General features: G+C 41.8%; 2 protein-coding genes across 4 annotated transcripts in view; both read right to left on the reverse strand.

The window, feature by feature from the left end:
• Positions 1-11,851, reverse strand: part of LAYN (layilin) — a 110,806-nt gene extending 98,955 nt beyond the window's left edge. The window contains exon 1 of one of the 2 annotated variants that reach the window (XM_056542402.1): positions 11,791-11,851. Coding sequence is in view for 1 of the 2 variants with exons in the window: in XM_056542403.1 (XP_056398378.1) it covers positions 11,106-11,127 (22 nt within the window). In the remaining variant the exon portion in view is untranslated. Of the gene's footprint in view, positions 1-11,105; positions 11,267-11,790 lie in introns of those variants that run through there. The other variant, XM_056542403.1, reaches the window with a different exon arrangement.
• HOATZ (HOATZ cilia and flagella associated protein) overlaps positions 389-17,446 on the reverse strand; it is a 67,727-nt gene continuing 50,669 nt past the window's right edge. Inside the window, exons 4-6 of one of the 2 annotated variants that reach the window (XM_056542406.1) lie at positions 15,006-15,065; positions 4,143-4,195; positions 389-631 (exon numbers count right to left, since the gene is read on the reverse strand). In XM_056542406.1, the coding sequence (XP_056398381.1) occupies positions 571-631; positions 4,143-4,195; positions 15,006-15,065 (174 nt within the window). In that variant the 3' untranslated portion in view covers positions 389-570. Of the gene's footprint in view, positions 632-4,142; positions 4,196-8,223; positions 8,312-10,851; positions 11,010-15,005; positions 15,066-17,446 lie in introns of those variants that run through there. The other variant, XM_056542405.1, reaches the window with a different exon arrangement.

Here is a 17,446-nt window from a genome sequence, read left to right on the forward strand (position 1 = left end):
TTTAAAGAGATTTTCTCCCCAGTAAGTTATGGCATTTTGCCAAGTTGCAGCTTCACGTAAAATGCCTGGTCAGAAGTGGCGCAGAGCAGAGAATATGCAGATGCTTCATTATTGGGATTGAAGGGTCCCAGAAGATGGCCCCACCAACCTCCAACCAGTAATGTATTGCATGATCTAGCAAACTGCCACTTACCACTTCATGGAACCCATGTTAACTAATCTATTACAACAGCACAGCTATAAGAGGTTATATTTCCTTTAAAAGTTTAAATTTGGTGGAATAAAAAAAAAAATATATTTTAGTTATTCTCAAATAAAATTATTTGTACAGTAAAACACAAATGTATTTCGTACATTTATGAAAAAATCAATCACTGCACCATTCAATAACATCTTAGATTTTATTATACACTCAAATATGCAATTCATTACATGATATAAGAGTTATGGGCACATAAAACAAATATTGTGGGTAAAAATAGACTGGATTGGGGAATAAACTTATAGAAAGATGTTCAGATATAAAAAAGACTGTCCCCAAAACCTGCACAAGTCTGTGTCCCCTTACAGTTAGTCAAGCTGTCTCACAGTCTTTATATCTTCTATTGTCTCTCCATCATGTGTGGGTAATCTACAGGGAAAAAACATTGTTCAAGTTTTTCTGGACCAATAAGGAATAATTGTGCGATTCAGTCATCCAGTACACGCAATATCAAAGCTTTAAAAGGCACCATAGAGATTCTTCTCATAAAACAAAAAAAATGGTGGTAAAGTGGACTTTAAAAGTCCTTGACTAGACAGGGATAGTCATTAAGATATTTATCTCTATAGTCCTTTTTAGTCTTTTTCTTGTTATTATGCAAATGAGGCTCAAATGCCCAGGTGTCATTCTCCAGCACAGCAAGAACCAGTGAAAGGGGTACTTCCATGGAAAACTTTTTTTTTTATTCAACTGGTGCCAGAAAGTTAAACAGATTTGTAAATTACTTCTATTAAAAAATCTTAATCCTTCTAGTACTTTTTAGGGGCTGTAAAAATGTTTACCTTTTTGGATTTCTCTTATGTCACGACCACAGTGCTCTCTGCTGACTCCTCTGTCCATTTTAGGAACTGTCCAGAGCAGCATATGTTTGCTATGGGGATTTCCTCCTTCTCTGGACAGTTCCTAAAATGAACAGCAGAGGTCAGCAGAGAGCACTGTGTTCGGGATATAATAGAAATCCAAAAAGATAAACATTTCCTCTATGGTATACAGCCCCTAAAAAGTACTGGAAGGATTAAGATTTTTTAATAGAAGTAATTTACAAATCTGTTTAACTTTCTGGCACCAGTTGATTAGAAAAAAAAAGTTTTCCACGGTAGTACCCCTTTAAGTCCAGCCAATGTCCCCTCTTTGAATCATAGCCACTACATGGGCTGCTGTTATCTAGGCTCTCGACATGCTGGGGAATAACTCCTGGGCTTTTGAGCCTCACTTGCATAATGACAAAAATGCCCAAATCTCTGTACTGGAAAAGAATACAGAGATTTAAAAAAAAAATTTGCCCAAAATGCTAATGACTAGCTCTATGTAGCCAAGTGCTTATATACAACCATGTTTTCCTGCTGACAGGTCCATTTTAAATAAAATGCATCTACCATTTTGTTTATTTAATCCAAATAACCCAAAATTCTATAGTGATCAAATTGTTAAAATATGTAATCGCTTTGCATTCAGGGGTTGACCTCTGGGACCCAGCTGATCCTGAGAATAATTAAAGGGGCACTCCACTGGAAAACATTTTTTTTTTAAATCAACTGGTGCCAGAAAGTTAAACAGAATTGTAAATTACTTCTATTTAAAAATCTTAATCCTTCCACTACTTATCAGCTGCTGTATACTACAGAGGAAGTTTTTTTCTTTTTGAATTTCCTTTCTGTCTGACCACAGTGCTCTCTGTTGACACCTCTGTCCATTTTAGGAACTGTCCAAGCAAATCCCCATAACAAACCTATCCTGCTCTGGACAGTTCCCGATACGGACAGAGGTGTCAGCAGAGAGCACTGTGGTCAGACAGAAAGGAAATTCAAAAATAAAAAAAAACTTCTTGTGGAGCATACAGTAGCTGATAAGTACTGAAAGTATTAAGATTTTTAAATAGAAGTAATTTACAAATCTGTTTAACTTTCTGGCACCAGTTGATTAAAAAAAATGTTTTCCAGTAGAGTACCCCTTTAACCCTTTTTTTAGCACTGTATCCCTTTCTAAGTTTTCCCTACACAGTGGTGCTCTCAGACTCCCAGCTGTGCACAGACTGCTACATTCACTTATATGTGACTGCACTGCATTTTTTCTGCACTGTGGGTGGCAGGGGCACCACTCTGCAGGGAAAACAGTGAACGGAATGCATAGCTAAACCAGCACTGCAACCCCTCCATTCTAATGATCAGTGACACCCACAGCAATCTTAAAATATGGGATGTTCTAATGATATAAGATGGGAATACCCCCCAATAACATACCTCCAGCCGCTTCCTCCCACCCCCATATACAATTATTTGTAATCGTGCAGGTACCCTAGCTAGTATTTATTTACTAAAATCATCCATTATTTGCAGTGGATCTCCACTTGGGCTAATAAACTGCAGTCAAATTAAATAATAACCAACACTTGCTCAAAACATGTCACAAATTGCTTTTATGCCGTATAATAACATACACACTGATTATATAGTTCTTATACCAGATGCCACCTATGTATCTCTGAATCCTGCCATAAATGATACATTAAGCTTTGCCATCCAGTTCTTGTTGTCTGATGTTATTAACATTGACCAAAACACCTACAAGAGCAGCAGTGTTGGTAAATCTTTGTCTCAATGTTGATTAAATGGCTGCAGAATCAATACAGAGGTCTTGTCCTGCCCACACAGACATAGTCAGACTATGGCAAATCAACCTCAGGCTCAGCTCATTTAATCATCACACGGAAATGTATAACACAGAAGCTGTATACTCATATGACAACTAAAACAACAGCATCTCGCCAAGCCAGGAGAGATTAAAAAAAAATGATATTAAAGTAAACTGAAAAAGTTCAGAGAATCTATTTAAGTAAATAACTGTATTTCCATTAAAATAAGAAGTCTGGAGCATCTTTTCTTAGAACTCTACGCTGCCATCCCTGTTATTATTCCTAAAAATGTATAAAAAAAAAGATTTGGTTTGTGGTGTGCGCCTACACATTGTGACTGTCCAATCAGTGCTGAAGGATCTCGGCTGTTAAGGCAAACGCCCCCTGATAAGAGGGATAGGAACACCCAGTTGTCAATTTAGCCATTAAAGGGGTACTCTGCTGCTCAGCGTTTGGAACATATGGTTCTGTACGCTGGAGCTGGCACCGGAAGCTCGTGATGTCATAGCCCCGCCCCCTAATACCCCTTTAATATCTAGAAGAAGTAACACAATAGGGGACATTTATCAATGTTGGTGTAAGGTAGTAAAGATTTTACCCCTGTTTGCTTGGTGTATTGTTTGCACAGTTGCTCACAATTTACCAAAACGGTGCACAGGGCTTGATAAATGTTGCGCAATTATAGAAACCAGTGAACTGCAGAAATTGGTTGAAGCTTTGTGCTCTAGAATCTGACACTTTTGTATGTGTCCTATTAGGTGGTGTAGGTTTGTGCAAAAAAAGTAGGCTTTGCAAAAAAAAAAAAACACTTCTAAATTTAATTTGCACAAATAATAAATACAGCTCCACTTCAAAAAGTGCGGTTCAGTGCACCAAACAGTAGACAACTTTGAAAGATGTTCTACTGAAAATTGAGCAAAAAGTGCAATTGCGCAAAATTTGCAGAGATATTTAGAACATTGAAGTGGTGTAAAGCCAATGGTAAATGTACCTCTATGTAGTTATAAATTATCTAGAATGGATCCAAATAGAGCTATGGACCTAATAGATCTAGATGGTCCTACACACATTCCCTATTTTCTCAATTCCAGAGTATGAAAATTAAGGAATCAGATGATACCTGTTCTTCTGCATGCCATGGTTCCCTGAGGTGCGACCCTCGCTTATCAGACATTTATGGTATAGGATGTGGATAAGTTGTCTGGAAGTACACTTTTTTATGCACATTAATGTATAGGTGTGACTTACCTTTGTTCCTCTATGTGGATATTTGGTTTATGCCCAAAAGATACAAGTTCTTTCTAAAAATCAGAGAGTGATACAACTTAAAGAGGCACTATCATTGTTAAAAACTTTTCATATATTGCAGGGCTCATTATAATATGACACTTCACAATATACACCTGTTAAAAAAATGTAAAATTTCACCTGAAATTCAAGCTCAAAATAGCCTCCACTAGGGGTCGCCTGTCTTTTAGCCAGACAGACTAGTCTAGATTTTACAGCATACTGGATACCGGCCGTAAAGCATACCAGTATCCAGTATAGGAGATTTCTATTGTGTATGCAAAACTACAGATAAAGGATGTGTGGACATGCTGGGAGCTGTAGTTTTGAAACAGCTGGGGGCAACACTGCTCTAACACAGTTATTTACAAACATTGCAGCTTCAGTTGTTACTAAACTACAACTCCCAGCATGCTGAAATAGTCAAAGCTTTCTCGGACTCCTGAATGACAAAGAAGTTGATCAGACATTCAGGAGTCTGTGAAAGATGAATGACACACAGTGACAGATATGCTGATTAGCATCCAGCTTTACTAGGAGAAGATAAAACAGATAGAACATGTATTCATAAAAATGCTGTCCTTTTATCTAAAAAATCCTTGCACTAATTTTACAAAGATCTATTCTTATATTTATACATTTTATCCTGTTATGAATTCACCATAATGTCTTCTGATTACTGCAGGCAAGCTCCAAGTATCTTCCTCTGACACATGACACAGCATAAAACCAGAGAGGAAAGGGTTACAGAGTAGAGAGTACTGATTGGCTGACTGCACAGGCTTGCTCCTGTGAGGGAGACAGACTGACACGCCCCCTCCAGCTTGCACAATGAAAAAGTAACTCACCAGCAGAGAAATGCTTATATCTCTGGATATATAGGTCCGAGACACATAAAAATTATATGCACATGATCAGGATTGGGTCCTGAGTAACATATCACTTTTCTTTTTTTTGCACTATGACAGGTACGCTTTAATTCAAATCAATAGGACAGAATGTTGTAATGAAGGCATGCCTTACGTAATGGGAAGGGTTAGCTTTGGTAAATCTTTAATGGTACACTGCTCAAAAAAAATAAAGGGAACACTAAGATAACACATCCTAGATCTGAATGAATGAACAAACCGTATTAAATACTTTTGTCTTTACATAGTTGAATGTGCTGACAACAAAATAACACAAAAATTATCAATGGAAATCAAATTTATCAACCCATGGAGGTCTGGATATGGAGTCACATTCAAAATCAAAGTGGAAAACCACACTACAGGCTGCTCCAACTTTTATGTAATGTCCTTAACACAAGTCAAAATGAGGCTCAGTAGTGTGTGTGGCCTCCACGTGTCCGTATGACCTGATGAGGTGGAGGATGGTCTCCTGAGGGATGTCCTCCCAGACCTGAACGAAAGAATCCGCCAACTCCTGAACAGACTGTGGTGCATGGAGCGAGACATGATGTCCCAGATTAGCTCAATCGGATTCAGGTCTGGAGAACGGGAGGGCCAGTCCATAGCATCAATGCCTTCCTCTTACAGGAGCTGCTGACACACTCCAGCCACATAAGGTCTAGCATTGTCTTGCATTAAGAGGAACCCAGGGACAACCGCACCAGCATATGGTGTCACAAGGGGTCTGAGGATTTCCTCTCGGTACCTAATGGCTCTCAGGCTACCTCTGGCAAGCACATGGAGGGCTGTGCGGCCCCCAAAGAAATGCCACCCCACACCATTACTGACCCACTGCCAAACCAGTCATGCTGAAGGATGTTGCAGGCAGCAGAACGTTCTCCACGGTGTCTCCAGACTGTGTCACGTCTGTCACATGTGCTCAGTGTAAACCTGCTTTCATCTGTGAACATCTTGGTGTTCTCTGGCAAATGCCAAAAGTCCTGCACGGTGTTGGGCTGTAAGCACAATCTCCACTTGTGGACGTCGGGCCCTCATACCACCCTCATGAAGTCTGTTTCTGACCGTTTGAGTGGACACATGCACATTTGTGGCTTGCTGGAGGACATTTTGCAGGGCTCTGGCAGTACTCCTCCTGCTCCTCCTTGCACAAAGGCGGAGGTAGCAGTCCTGCTACTGGATTGTTGCCCTCCTACGGCCTCCTACACATCTCCTGATGTATTGGCCTGTCTCCTGGTAGCGCCTCCATGCTCTGGACACTACGCTGACAGACACAGCAAACCTTCTTGCCACATCTCGCATTGATGTGCCATCCTGGATGAGCTGCACTACCTGAGCCACTTGTGTGGGTTGTAGACTGTGTCTCATGCAACCACTAGAGTGAAAGCACTGCCAGCATTAAAAAGTGACCAAAACTTCAGCCAGGAAGCATAGGAACTGAGAAGTGGTCTGTGGTCACCAATAATGCAGACCTCAGCAGGCTGTAGTAATGGAGTGCTGATAACACTGATCAGTGCTGTGCTATAGCCTCCTATGGCACAGCACTTACCAGTGTCTGCAGTCACAGGATTGCAAGTAATTTTCCCCAATGTGTCTCCAGCTGTTGCAAAACTACAACTCCCAGCATGTCTTTGGCTGTCTGGGCATGCTGGGAGTTGTAGTACTGCAACAACTGGAGACTCACTGTCTGGAAAACACTGCCGTAAAAATTGTATAAAAAAAAAAGTACATAAAGGTAATAAATATGAAGAAGCCCCTCCCCTGTGCATAAGCCCCTCCCCTGCAGATCCGCCGGTGACCAGACGTTAGTGTGCCTCCAGCTGCAATCACCGAAATGTGATTCGCCCCCTCCCATAGACTTGCATCGAGGGGGCGGGGCATCACACGGGGCGGAGTCATGACATCACGATACTCCGGCACCATGGTCGTCACGCTACAGACTCGGAGCCTCCAGCGATGCGGAAATCTCAAAAAGGTGAGTGCGCAGTGACAGATTGCGGGGGTCCCCAGTGGCAGAACCCCCGCAATCAGACATCTTATCCCCTATCCTTTGGATAGGGGATAAGATGTATAAGGGCTGGAGGACCCCTTTAAGGGAAGTTACATATTCCCAGTTTCCCTCCCAATCAATGAACAGGAAATTTATATGAAATAAGGGGATTGGACATGAAATGGGGGGTGTTTGTGTATATGTATGTATGTGATGTATGATGTGGGGGCGGCGACGGGCATATGTATGGTGTGTGTGTATGTATGATGCGTGCAAATATGTATGATGTGTGAAGAGTTTGTGTATGTATGATGTGTGTATGCATGAAATGTATGATGTGGGGGCGCGGCGGCAGGTGTATGTATGATGTGTGTGTGTGTGTATGTATGTATGATGTGTGTATGTATGTATGATGTGTGTATGTATGAAATGTATGGTGGGGGTGGTGACAGGTGTATGTATGATGTGTGTGTATGATGTGTGCATTTATGATAGATGTGTGTAAGCTAGACAGATGTATGTATGATGTGTGTTTGTATGATGTATGTGTGTAAGCTATACGGATGTATGTATGATGTGTGTGTATGTATGATTGTGTATGTATTATGTGTGAATATGCAGATTTTAGTCTGTGTACAGTGGTTTAATTCAGTATGATAATATTATCCAGTCATTATATGGTGGTAATGGTGGTGGTCATGATGTGGCAGTATTTTGTGTCCCTCGTATAGTGTTGTTATTGGTGATACTGGATCTGTATATAGTGGTTTTATTCAGTATCAGTATTACTGTATTATCCCGTCACTATATGGTAGTATTGGTAGTGGTTATGGTGTGGTGCAATTATTTGTCCTTTGTATAGTGGTGATAATGGTCTGTGTATAGTGTTTTTTATTTAATAACAGTATGATGGTATTAATCACTGCGATAGTAATATGTAATCCTGGTGTGGAGGTATTATTTTATGTGAAAATCCTGGTTCAACCCTGGTGAGCGGCGATGCAAACACCATACATGCATCAAGGTTCTCTTACATTTACAGACCAGCGGGGGGGGCACAATAATCTGCATTGCCACGATGCCATCATACGTCAGTGATTGGGGGGGGAACCGAAATGTACCTTCGCTTGTGTATAAAAAAATCCTTGCACCGGTCCTGGGTGCACATCAGCTAAAGCTATACTGTCATATCATACACCGGAAAAATCTTGCAGTCTTCTACACTAATCAACCTATATAATTTAATGAAAAAACATAAGCAAAAAGGGGTTTTCTTTAGGAATAGGTTTGGCTGAGATAGGTTAGGACTCCACTGAGATTTTTGCCCTGCGATTTTTGTGGCATAAAAACGCAAGAAAAACTGCTACAGTTTTCCCCTGCGTTTTGGCGTTTTTTCTGGCGTTTTTACCTTTGTGTGGAATTTGCCTTTTTTGGCCCCTTTTGCGTTTTTTTTTTTTACAAAATAGTTGGGTACCAAAAAAAATAAAAAAGGATGCAGTAGGGATGTAAAATGTATTTAACTAAATGTTTATTTTTTTATAACACACTCTGCTCCATGCTGGGAGCTGTAGTACCTGCATTAATAGACAGATTGCAGCAAGTGTAACTTCTGACACCCGCTGCATGGAGTGTACTCCATGTTGGGAGTAGTAGTACTTGTAGTTAAGGAAAGATCACTGCGGGTATCACTCCTGACACCCGCTGCGATCCTCCGGTATAATGTATAGATGCGGCTGCTCTCCTATGGTCCCCTGCACAGCCTTATATATACACATTTTCCTATTTCTCACAGAGAGCTGTGATTGGCTGGAACCATCTGGCCAATCGCAGCTCTCTGCGGGTAATATGAATATGTGTATATATACGTGAGTGCAGGGGACCATAGAAGAGCGGCCGCCGCATCTATACATCATACAAGAGGATCGCAAGGGACCCCGACGATCTGTCAATTAGTACAGATAACTACTATTCCTATCATGGAACAGTGTGTTCCATGCTGGGAGTAGTAGTACTACCTAAAAAATGTAAATAAAAAAAGTGAAAAACATACACACACTACATTTTTATTATTGTCGGCTAAATTATTAGTGCTTTACCCGCCCACAAAAATTAATAAACATTTCATAATAAAAAAGATAAATTTTGTTAGATACAAAAAGGTATCTCCATCATTTTTTTGGACCGCTAAAGTCCAAAAAAGAATAAAAACTGCCTGCAAAAACGCAAAATTTAAAACCAACATGGCATTTTTCTTGGCATTTTTGCACTCCCACAGACTTCTATGGAAGAAAAACGCCACGATTTCAGGGCAAAAAACGCCAAACTAGGTTTTGTCGGGCGATTTGAAAATCCAGCCTCTGAGCCCGAAATTGCTGAAAAACGCCAAAAGGATTAAAAAAAATGCCGAACTGAAAAACGCCAAGTGAATCTGGCATTTTGCAGTTTACTATTGACTTGCAGCTAACATCTGGACGCAGCATTTTTTCACTGAAAAAACGCAGTGCGGGAAAATTGGCGTTTTTTACGGCGTTTTTGCAAAAAAAACCTCAGTGGAGTTCCAGCCATATGGTGAATCACTCAGCCTCAATTGTACTGAAACATGAAGGAGTCTACATTTTTTTAATAACCATCCATAAAAAAAAGCAGAATATGTTTTATGTCATTCTATGGCATTTGTATACAACTGTAATTAACATAAAGTGACAAATAGCTACTTCTATGTTTATGTGCATACAGTTGAATATGTCTATCCAAATGTTTAAAATGGCCCTGCCAATCATAACCCCTGTATCGTGGTGTGAATTAAAGGTAACTTTCATGCTGCCTGAACCACAAGCCATCAGGGCTGGCCTCTCTGGCGTTTGCCTGCCTGATCGGCCTTGACTGATACATCCCTAACTAAACTCAAACAGGAAGAGATCTATCAATCTAGATTGGTGGGACAGGGAGACATTTCCACGGCCCCCCCCCCCCCCCCCCCCCCATTGACTTGTGGTTCAGGCAGGATGAAAGTGGCAAGAGGTTCCCCTTAACAGAGAAGAGCCACCACAGGGAATTTTTATTTTCATAGGGCATTGGGGGTTGTTACAATATGACAGACAACATAACAGTCCTTTCCCTGTACACTGTTTTTGTTCTGACCAATAAAACAGCCTCAGAGATAAGGCTTTCCTTAAAGTTGCTCATAATTCTGCTACTTAAAGGATATGCTGGCCCATTATGATCAGTGGGGAGACGGAGTCTGGACACCTAGCTGCCAATGGGAAAAACTTATAAGGAGACGCAGCACTACACCAGCTTTGCATCTCCTTCCCACAATCGGTGGGGACCCTGGAGGTTAGACCACTACCAAACATAAAGTGATGGCATATCCTAGTGAAAACCTATCACTTTATAATATGGGAAAATCCCTTTAATTTGGTTGTTAATAGCAGGTTTGTCTCTTTAGTAAACATTCAGGCCATCTACAGAAAGGTGACAGCAGCAAAGACTAAACTCTAGGTTCATATATTATCATAGTGAATATTTTAGGTGCGGAAAGAGTCTGTCTTATATACATGGGAGTGATCTGTAAAAAGAGGCACCAAGCTCCAGTAAAGAGATACCATAATGCTTTTAGCTAAAATAAAATGATCCTAAATATAAAAGCTGACTCGATTATGAAAAGCGGTCTGTTGTTTTACAGCAGACAGGAAAAGAAGTGGACTGGGCCGTCTGAACTGCATTTATCTGTCTCGAAACTGAAATTCCATTGGATTTATATTGTACTTACTGTAACCCTGTGCACCAGAAGAAGTAAAATGCTTCACACTGCTGACAGTATAACTCCAGGAGGAGACATATCATGAAGATGCATAACAGAATGTCACCAGTGACGCTGTTTGTCATGTCTGTGGGCACTAGGGCAGGCGTCACTAATGGATGGTGGCGCTATCAGGGAGTAAAGCATTGGTTAATATGACATGTTACAATATGTCCATGATTCAATGTAAAATATTCAAGCTGATAAAAGAAATGATCACCTACCCTCTCTTCCCAGCGCAAGCATGCCGACATGGCAATATATATTTATTTTGTGCCAGCTTCAAAGGGATGGGCTGTGTTGTCAAGGCTTGGACTATATTGGCGGCTGCCTTATGTGGTTGAAACTATGCCTGAATGTGGTTGCCAATGGGCACACAATGTATCTATAACATAGTCAATATAGTAGGGGGAGTGAGCGGAAAATGGATAAAAAGAAGAGGCAGGGGAAAAAAAGAACAGAGAGTCTCAAGAATTGGAGAATTTGAGAATTGGAGTCTCAATTTAAGAAATATTGTAAATAATAAGTGTAAAAATACATATAAAACAAAATGAATTCATAACCAAGCGATCCAAATAGCAACAATTAAGAATATGTTAATAAAAACATGTTATACAGTTTTAAAACTGTCCTAAAAGCCTAGCTTCAACCCGCACCATTGGCCTTGATTCATAGATCGCTCCCTATATCTATCAGTCAAGGCTGGAGGGATGGGGAGATGCTAGCAGGGACCACCCGATGACTTATGGCCCAGACAATAGAATAAAATAGAATAGAATAAAAAGTGATAACAGGTTCCCTTTAAAGGGGTACTCCGGTGGGGAATTTTTTTTTTAAATCAACTGGTGCCAGAAAGTTAAACAGATTTGTAAATTACCAGTAACAAAGAAAAGGGGTCCGGCAACTCACAGTAAGACGCTAGCTGCTAGTCAACGCGAGGTCCGTCAATGGGGCAGGAGAGAGTGAGGGAAGCTCAGGAGGCGATTAACCGGTTGATTTCATGCACATGCACTTCATCCGGCCTCTGAGGCCGGATGAAGTGCATGTGCACGAAATCAACCGGTTAATCGCCTCCTGAGCTTCCCTCACTCTCTCCTGCCCCATGGACGGACCTCGTGTTGACTAGCAGCTAGCGTCTTACTGTGAATTGCCGGACCCCTTTTCTTTGTTACTGGTATTTATTGAATTGCACTGATTCTGTCCAGGCACCACTGTTACGCAGGACATTCTTTATGTATATGGACTACCACTATTTTTTGGGATATTTGTGGGACCTCTAGTATATGTATTTATTGCATTTTTTTAACAGACCGTTAGGTGCCATTGCCACTATCTTTTTCTACTTTATATTATTGGAGATTTGTAAATTACTTCTATTAAAAAATGTTTACCCTTCCAGTACTTTTTAGCAGCTGTATGCTACAGAGGAAATTCTTTTCTTTTTGAATTTCTTTTTTTGTCTTGTCCACAGTGCTCTCTGCTGACACCTGATGCCCGTATCAGGAACTGTCCAGAGCAGAAGAAAATCCCCATAGCAAACCTATGCTGCTATGGACAGTTCCTGACATGGACAGAGGTGTCAGCAGAGAGCACTGTGGACAAGACAAAAAAGAAATTCAAAAAGAAAAGAATTTCCTATGTAGCATACAGCTGCTAAAAAGTACTGGAAGGGTAAAGATTTACAAATCTGTTTAACTTTCTGGCACCAGTTGATTTAAAACACATTTTTTCCACCGGAGTACCCCTTTAAGCTGGACACATATAAAATCAAGGTCTCCCTCGGCCTAATATATATATTTATTCTTTAAGGAGCAGCTTATGGCAGCAGTATATTTCCTGGCAGCAGGCAGGATCGGATATGTTGAAATGCTGACGCCAAAATTTGTCTATTGCCATACTGATTTAGAAACCAATAGTAAATGTTTTGTGGCCTTCGCCAAACTCAAACTTAGTGTAAAGTAGACAACTAAGAAACTTGGATAAAGATGTTCTTCCTATTCTTTTGGTGACGTAGCTATAAGGCATCAGCATGGATGTACGAAGGACTCAAAAACTGTATTATAGCACACCTTCTGCAGGTGTGATGGGTACTTGTCCCTTTAAAGTGAGCAGTTCAGTATAAATGACATAAGCTCTACAGTAGTTGGGTCATCAATTTTATCCATCATCCTAAATTTTAGGTGCCAAGGTGTAGGTGCCATCATGCCACTTAAGTGCTCTTGTGCATGCGCCAGCCAGCTTGTCCAGCCAAAGTAGCAATATGTTTTGGGTCATTTTTTCTATTGTGTTTACAAACAGAAAACATTGATCGGCAGAAAAGTGATCCAGCAGACGAAAGCTGAGCGGTAATTACATCTGCTGCAGTCCTGCAATGGGATAACCTACAATGCATTATTAATACCAAATAAAAAAGCGATCAATAAGGATCAGGACGGCAGGCAGAAAACGGCAGAGCAATGGCTTCATAAATCACTGCACGCAGCTGTAGTAACACTGGCAGATTGATGTACCACGTCTCACGCCGCTGTGCTGCAGTATCCATCTGTGCGTATTGCATTGCCTAGTAAAATATACATCACACAGCTTATTACAGCTGGAGAAAAATCAGTGGACACCTTACTGCAACATGTAGTTCTAGAGAACAATTGTATGTATTAGGGAGGGACAGTGCTTGGCAGGATTCTGGATAGCATCTAGGGTACTATGCTGTTTTACCTGCCTACCAGAAAGAAAGGAAAAGGCGCTCCAGTGGTGAAGAATCACCGGGACAGGGAACTTCGCTTACCACAGTTGGTTCTGTCAACCCATACACAACAATGGAATGAGTGTAGGAGGCATAAGCCTTTCCAGGAATCAAGATAGATCAGAGCAGGTAACTTTGGACACAGGTGGGAATATGATGGCGCTGAACAGGATGGAGTTACGAGGAGCCAAGGTAAAATCCAACGTGTTTATTTTGAGCCAAGCTGCAACGCGTTGCATCTTGGTCTCAAATAAACAAATTGGATTTTACCTTTGCTCCTCCTAACTTCTCCCTGGACAGCGCATGCACAGCAAAACGCATTGCATCTTGGTCCCAAATAAACAAGTTGGATTTTACCTTTGCTCCTCCTAACTTCCCCCTGGTCAGCGCATGTGCAGCAAAACGTGTTGCATCTTGGTCCCAAATAAGCAAGTTGGATTTTACCTTGGCTCCTCGTAACTCCTCCTTGGTCAGCGCATGCGCAGCGAAACGTGTTGCATCTTGGTCCCAAATAAACGAGTTGGATTTTACCTTGGCTCCTCGTAACTCCTCCCTGGTCAGCACATACACATGCGCAGCGAAACGCATTGTATCTTGGTCCCAAATAAACTAATTGGATTTTACCTTGGCTCCTCGTAACTGCTCCCTGGTCAGCGCATGCGCAGCAAAACACGTTGCATCTTGGTCCCAAATAAGAGAGTTGGATTTTACCTTGGCTCCTCACAATTCCTCCTTGGTCAGCTCATGCGCATGCGCAGTGAAACGCGTTGCATTTTGGTCACAAATAAACTAGTTGGATTTTACCTTGGCTCCTCGTAACTCCTTCCTGGTCACCGCCATCATATTCCCACCTGTGCCTGAAGTTACCTGCTCTGATCTACCTGTGTCAGAGACTGGTATAAATTCCTTGGTACAGACCAAAAATATAGGTCAGACAGTGGATTAACTTCTACCTACCCTTATGATATACAATAATAACCAGGAACATAAATTATATGGGTCATTTTCCTAACATGATTTACTTCAGATTACAGTTCCCATATCCCTGCACATACATGCCTGTAAGACATCTGCTGCTACTAGGGGGCTGTTCTGTATGTTGCTCAAATGTGGGTGAATATGTTCCATATACAGGCCGGCCCCCTAGTGGTGGAAACAGTCAGAAGGGCAAAAAATGGTGTTCTGTACTAAAGAGATGGAGCACCCCAACTTGATCAAATATATTAGGAAGATGTTCCAAATCATTTATGGGGTTGGTTTGGTTGGACCAATGGAGATGATAAGCATACATATGATGTACATGGTGTCTTCAGGGGGGTGTCAAAAGTGACTGAACAGAAGACAAATATTCATTACTTATGGAACTAAGTCAGATTTGTACCTTAATACGATCTTCTCTTTGCTTTTTCAGCAGGGCAATGATTTCTTCCCTTCTTTTAGCCTTTACAAAACGAGAAATAAAAAGCAAAAACTGTTACCTTTAAACTGACACAATATTTGTTATTTGAAAGCAGATTTTCCTTTCCGCACTTTTGGCCATTTTAAATAAATTGAGTAGAAAACAAAAAAAAAAAGGTAAAAGTAAGTAGATATAAAGGACAGCCATTCACATCATTCAGTCCTACAGCTGTGTACTGGATCAGTGGTGTAACACGCCGGGCCCTAAGTATCCATAATGGCCTATAATAATAGCGTGTAATATTTTTAAATATTAAACATTCATTCATATATGAAATCTGGATATTTAGACCTGTCAGACGTTGTGTCATTTTAACACAAAAAACTGGTCCCACCACACCATGTGTTGCTGTAGTGGCCATATCACTTAAAGGAATTATCCAGGTTTAGAAAAACATTGTTGTGTCTCTCCACTGGCTGTGGAGCTGATCATTACTATAGTAAGTACATTTCTTATTGAACCTATTCAACACAATATCAGAATATACTATAAAAAGATTTAAAAGGCTTCACTTATATAACAATCATTGGGCATCCACACACACACAGTGACCTGGATTTATTGAGCTGTCTAAAAAGTGGCTGATTTTCCCACATCAATTACCGTATTTATCGGGGTATACCACGCACCGGCCTATAACACGCACCCTCATTTTACCAAGGATATTTGGGTAAAAAATTTTTTTTACCCAAATATCCATGGTAAAATGAGGGTGCGTGTGTGCGCGTGTATACCCCGATATACCCCCAGGAAAGGCAGGGGGAGAGAGGCCGTCGCTGCCCGCTTCTCTCCCCCTGCCTTTCCTGGGGTCTAGAGCCCTGCTGCCGGCCCTTCTCTCCCCCTGGCTATCGGCGCCGCTGCCCGTTCTGTCCCCCTGACTATCGGTGCCAGCGCCGAAAGCCAGGGGGAGAGAAGCGGCGCCGACAGCCAGGGGGAGAGAAGGGGCAGCGGCACCCATTGCCGGCGCCGCTGCCCCTTTGCCTCCCCCCATCCCCGGTGGCATAATTACCTGGGTCGGGTCCGCGCTGCTGCAGGCCTCCGGCGTGCGTCCCCTGCGTCGTTGCTATGCACGGCGCGGCGCACTGAAGTCCGTGCCGTGCAGCGCATAGCAACGATGCCGGGGACGCACGCCGGAGGCCTGCAGCAGCGCGGACCCGACCCAGGTAATTATGCCACCAGGGATGGGGGGAGGCAACGGGGCAGTGGCGCCGGCAATGGGTGCCGCTGCCCTTTCTCTCCCCCTGGCTGTCGGCGCTGCTTCTCTCCCCCTGGCTATCGGCGCCGGCAATGGGGCGCCGGCACCGATAGTCAGGGGGACAGAACGGGCAGCGGCGCCGATAGCCAGCGGGAGAGAAGGGCCGGCAGCAGTGCTCTAGACCCCAGGAAAGGCAGGGGGAGAGAAGCGGGCAGCGACGGCCTCTCTACCCCTGCCTTTCCTGGGGGTGTATCGGCGTATAACACGCACATAGACTTTAGGCTAAAAATTTTAGCCTAAAAAGTGCGTGTTATACGCCGATAAATACGGTAGTCACAGCTCAGCTTTCATTTTACCAGAGCAATGTGAGAAATTAAAGCTGAGCTTTCATTGGTTGCTGTGGGCAAAGCAGACAGTTTTAAAAATCTGTCTTAGTATAAACACTTAAAGGGGTACTCCACTGGAAAACATTTTCTTTTTAAATCAACTGGTGCCAGAAAGTTAAACCGATTTGTAAATTACTTCTATTAAAAAATCTTAATCCTTCCAGTACTTATCAGCTGCTGTTATTATCCAAAGGAAGTTCTTTTCTTTTTGAATTTCCTTTCTACCTGACCACAGTGCTCTCTACTGACACCTCTGTCCATTTTAGGAACTGTCCAGTGTAGGAGCAAATCCCCATAGAAAACCTATCCTGTTCCGGACAGTTCCTAAAACAGACAGAGGTGTCAGCAGAGAGCACTGTGGTCAGGCAGAAATGAAATTCAAAAAGAGAAGAACTTCCTGTGGATAATAACAGCAGCTGATAAGTACTGGAAGGATTAAGATTTTTTTAATAGAAGTAATTTACAAATATGTTAAACTTTCTGGCACCAGTGGATTTAAAAAAAAAATGTTTTCCAGTGGAGTACCCTTTTAAGGCTATGTACACATGGCGGAATTTTTGCTACTCGACCCATAAAAGCAGACTGCAGATTATGCGCAGTTTTGCAGAATTTGAACAAAATTGAGGCGGAATTTCTGTGCTTTCAAAACACAGATTTCGCTCCTAGTAACTTCAATGGGGCACTGAACAGAATTCTGCTAAATTTAAAGATGTTTTATAATTTTGCGGCATCTCTGCCAAAAAAATGTTGCCGTTTAAATGGGACAGTGAAATCCCTATTTA

The sequence above is a fragment of the Hyla sarda genome, chromosome 10 (genome assembly GCF_029499605.1).
Source record: "Hyla sarda isolate aHylSar1 chromosome 10, aHylSar1.hap1, whole genome shotgun sequence".
In the NCBI taxonomy this organism is placed as follows: domain Eukaryota; kingdom Metazoa; phylum Chordata; class Amphibia; order Anura; family Hylidae; genus Hyla; species Hyla sarda.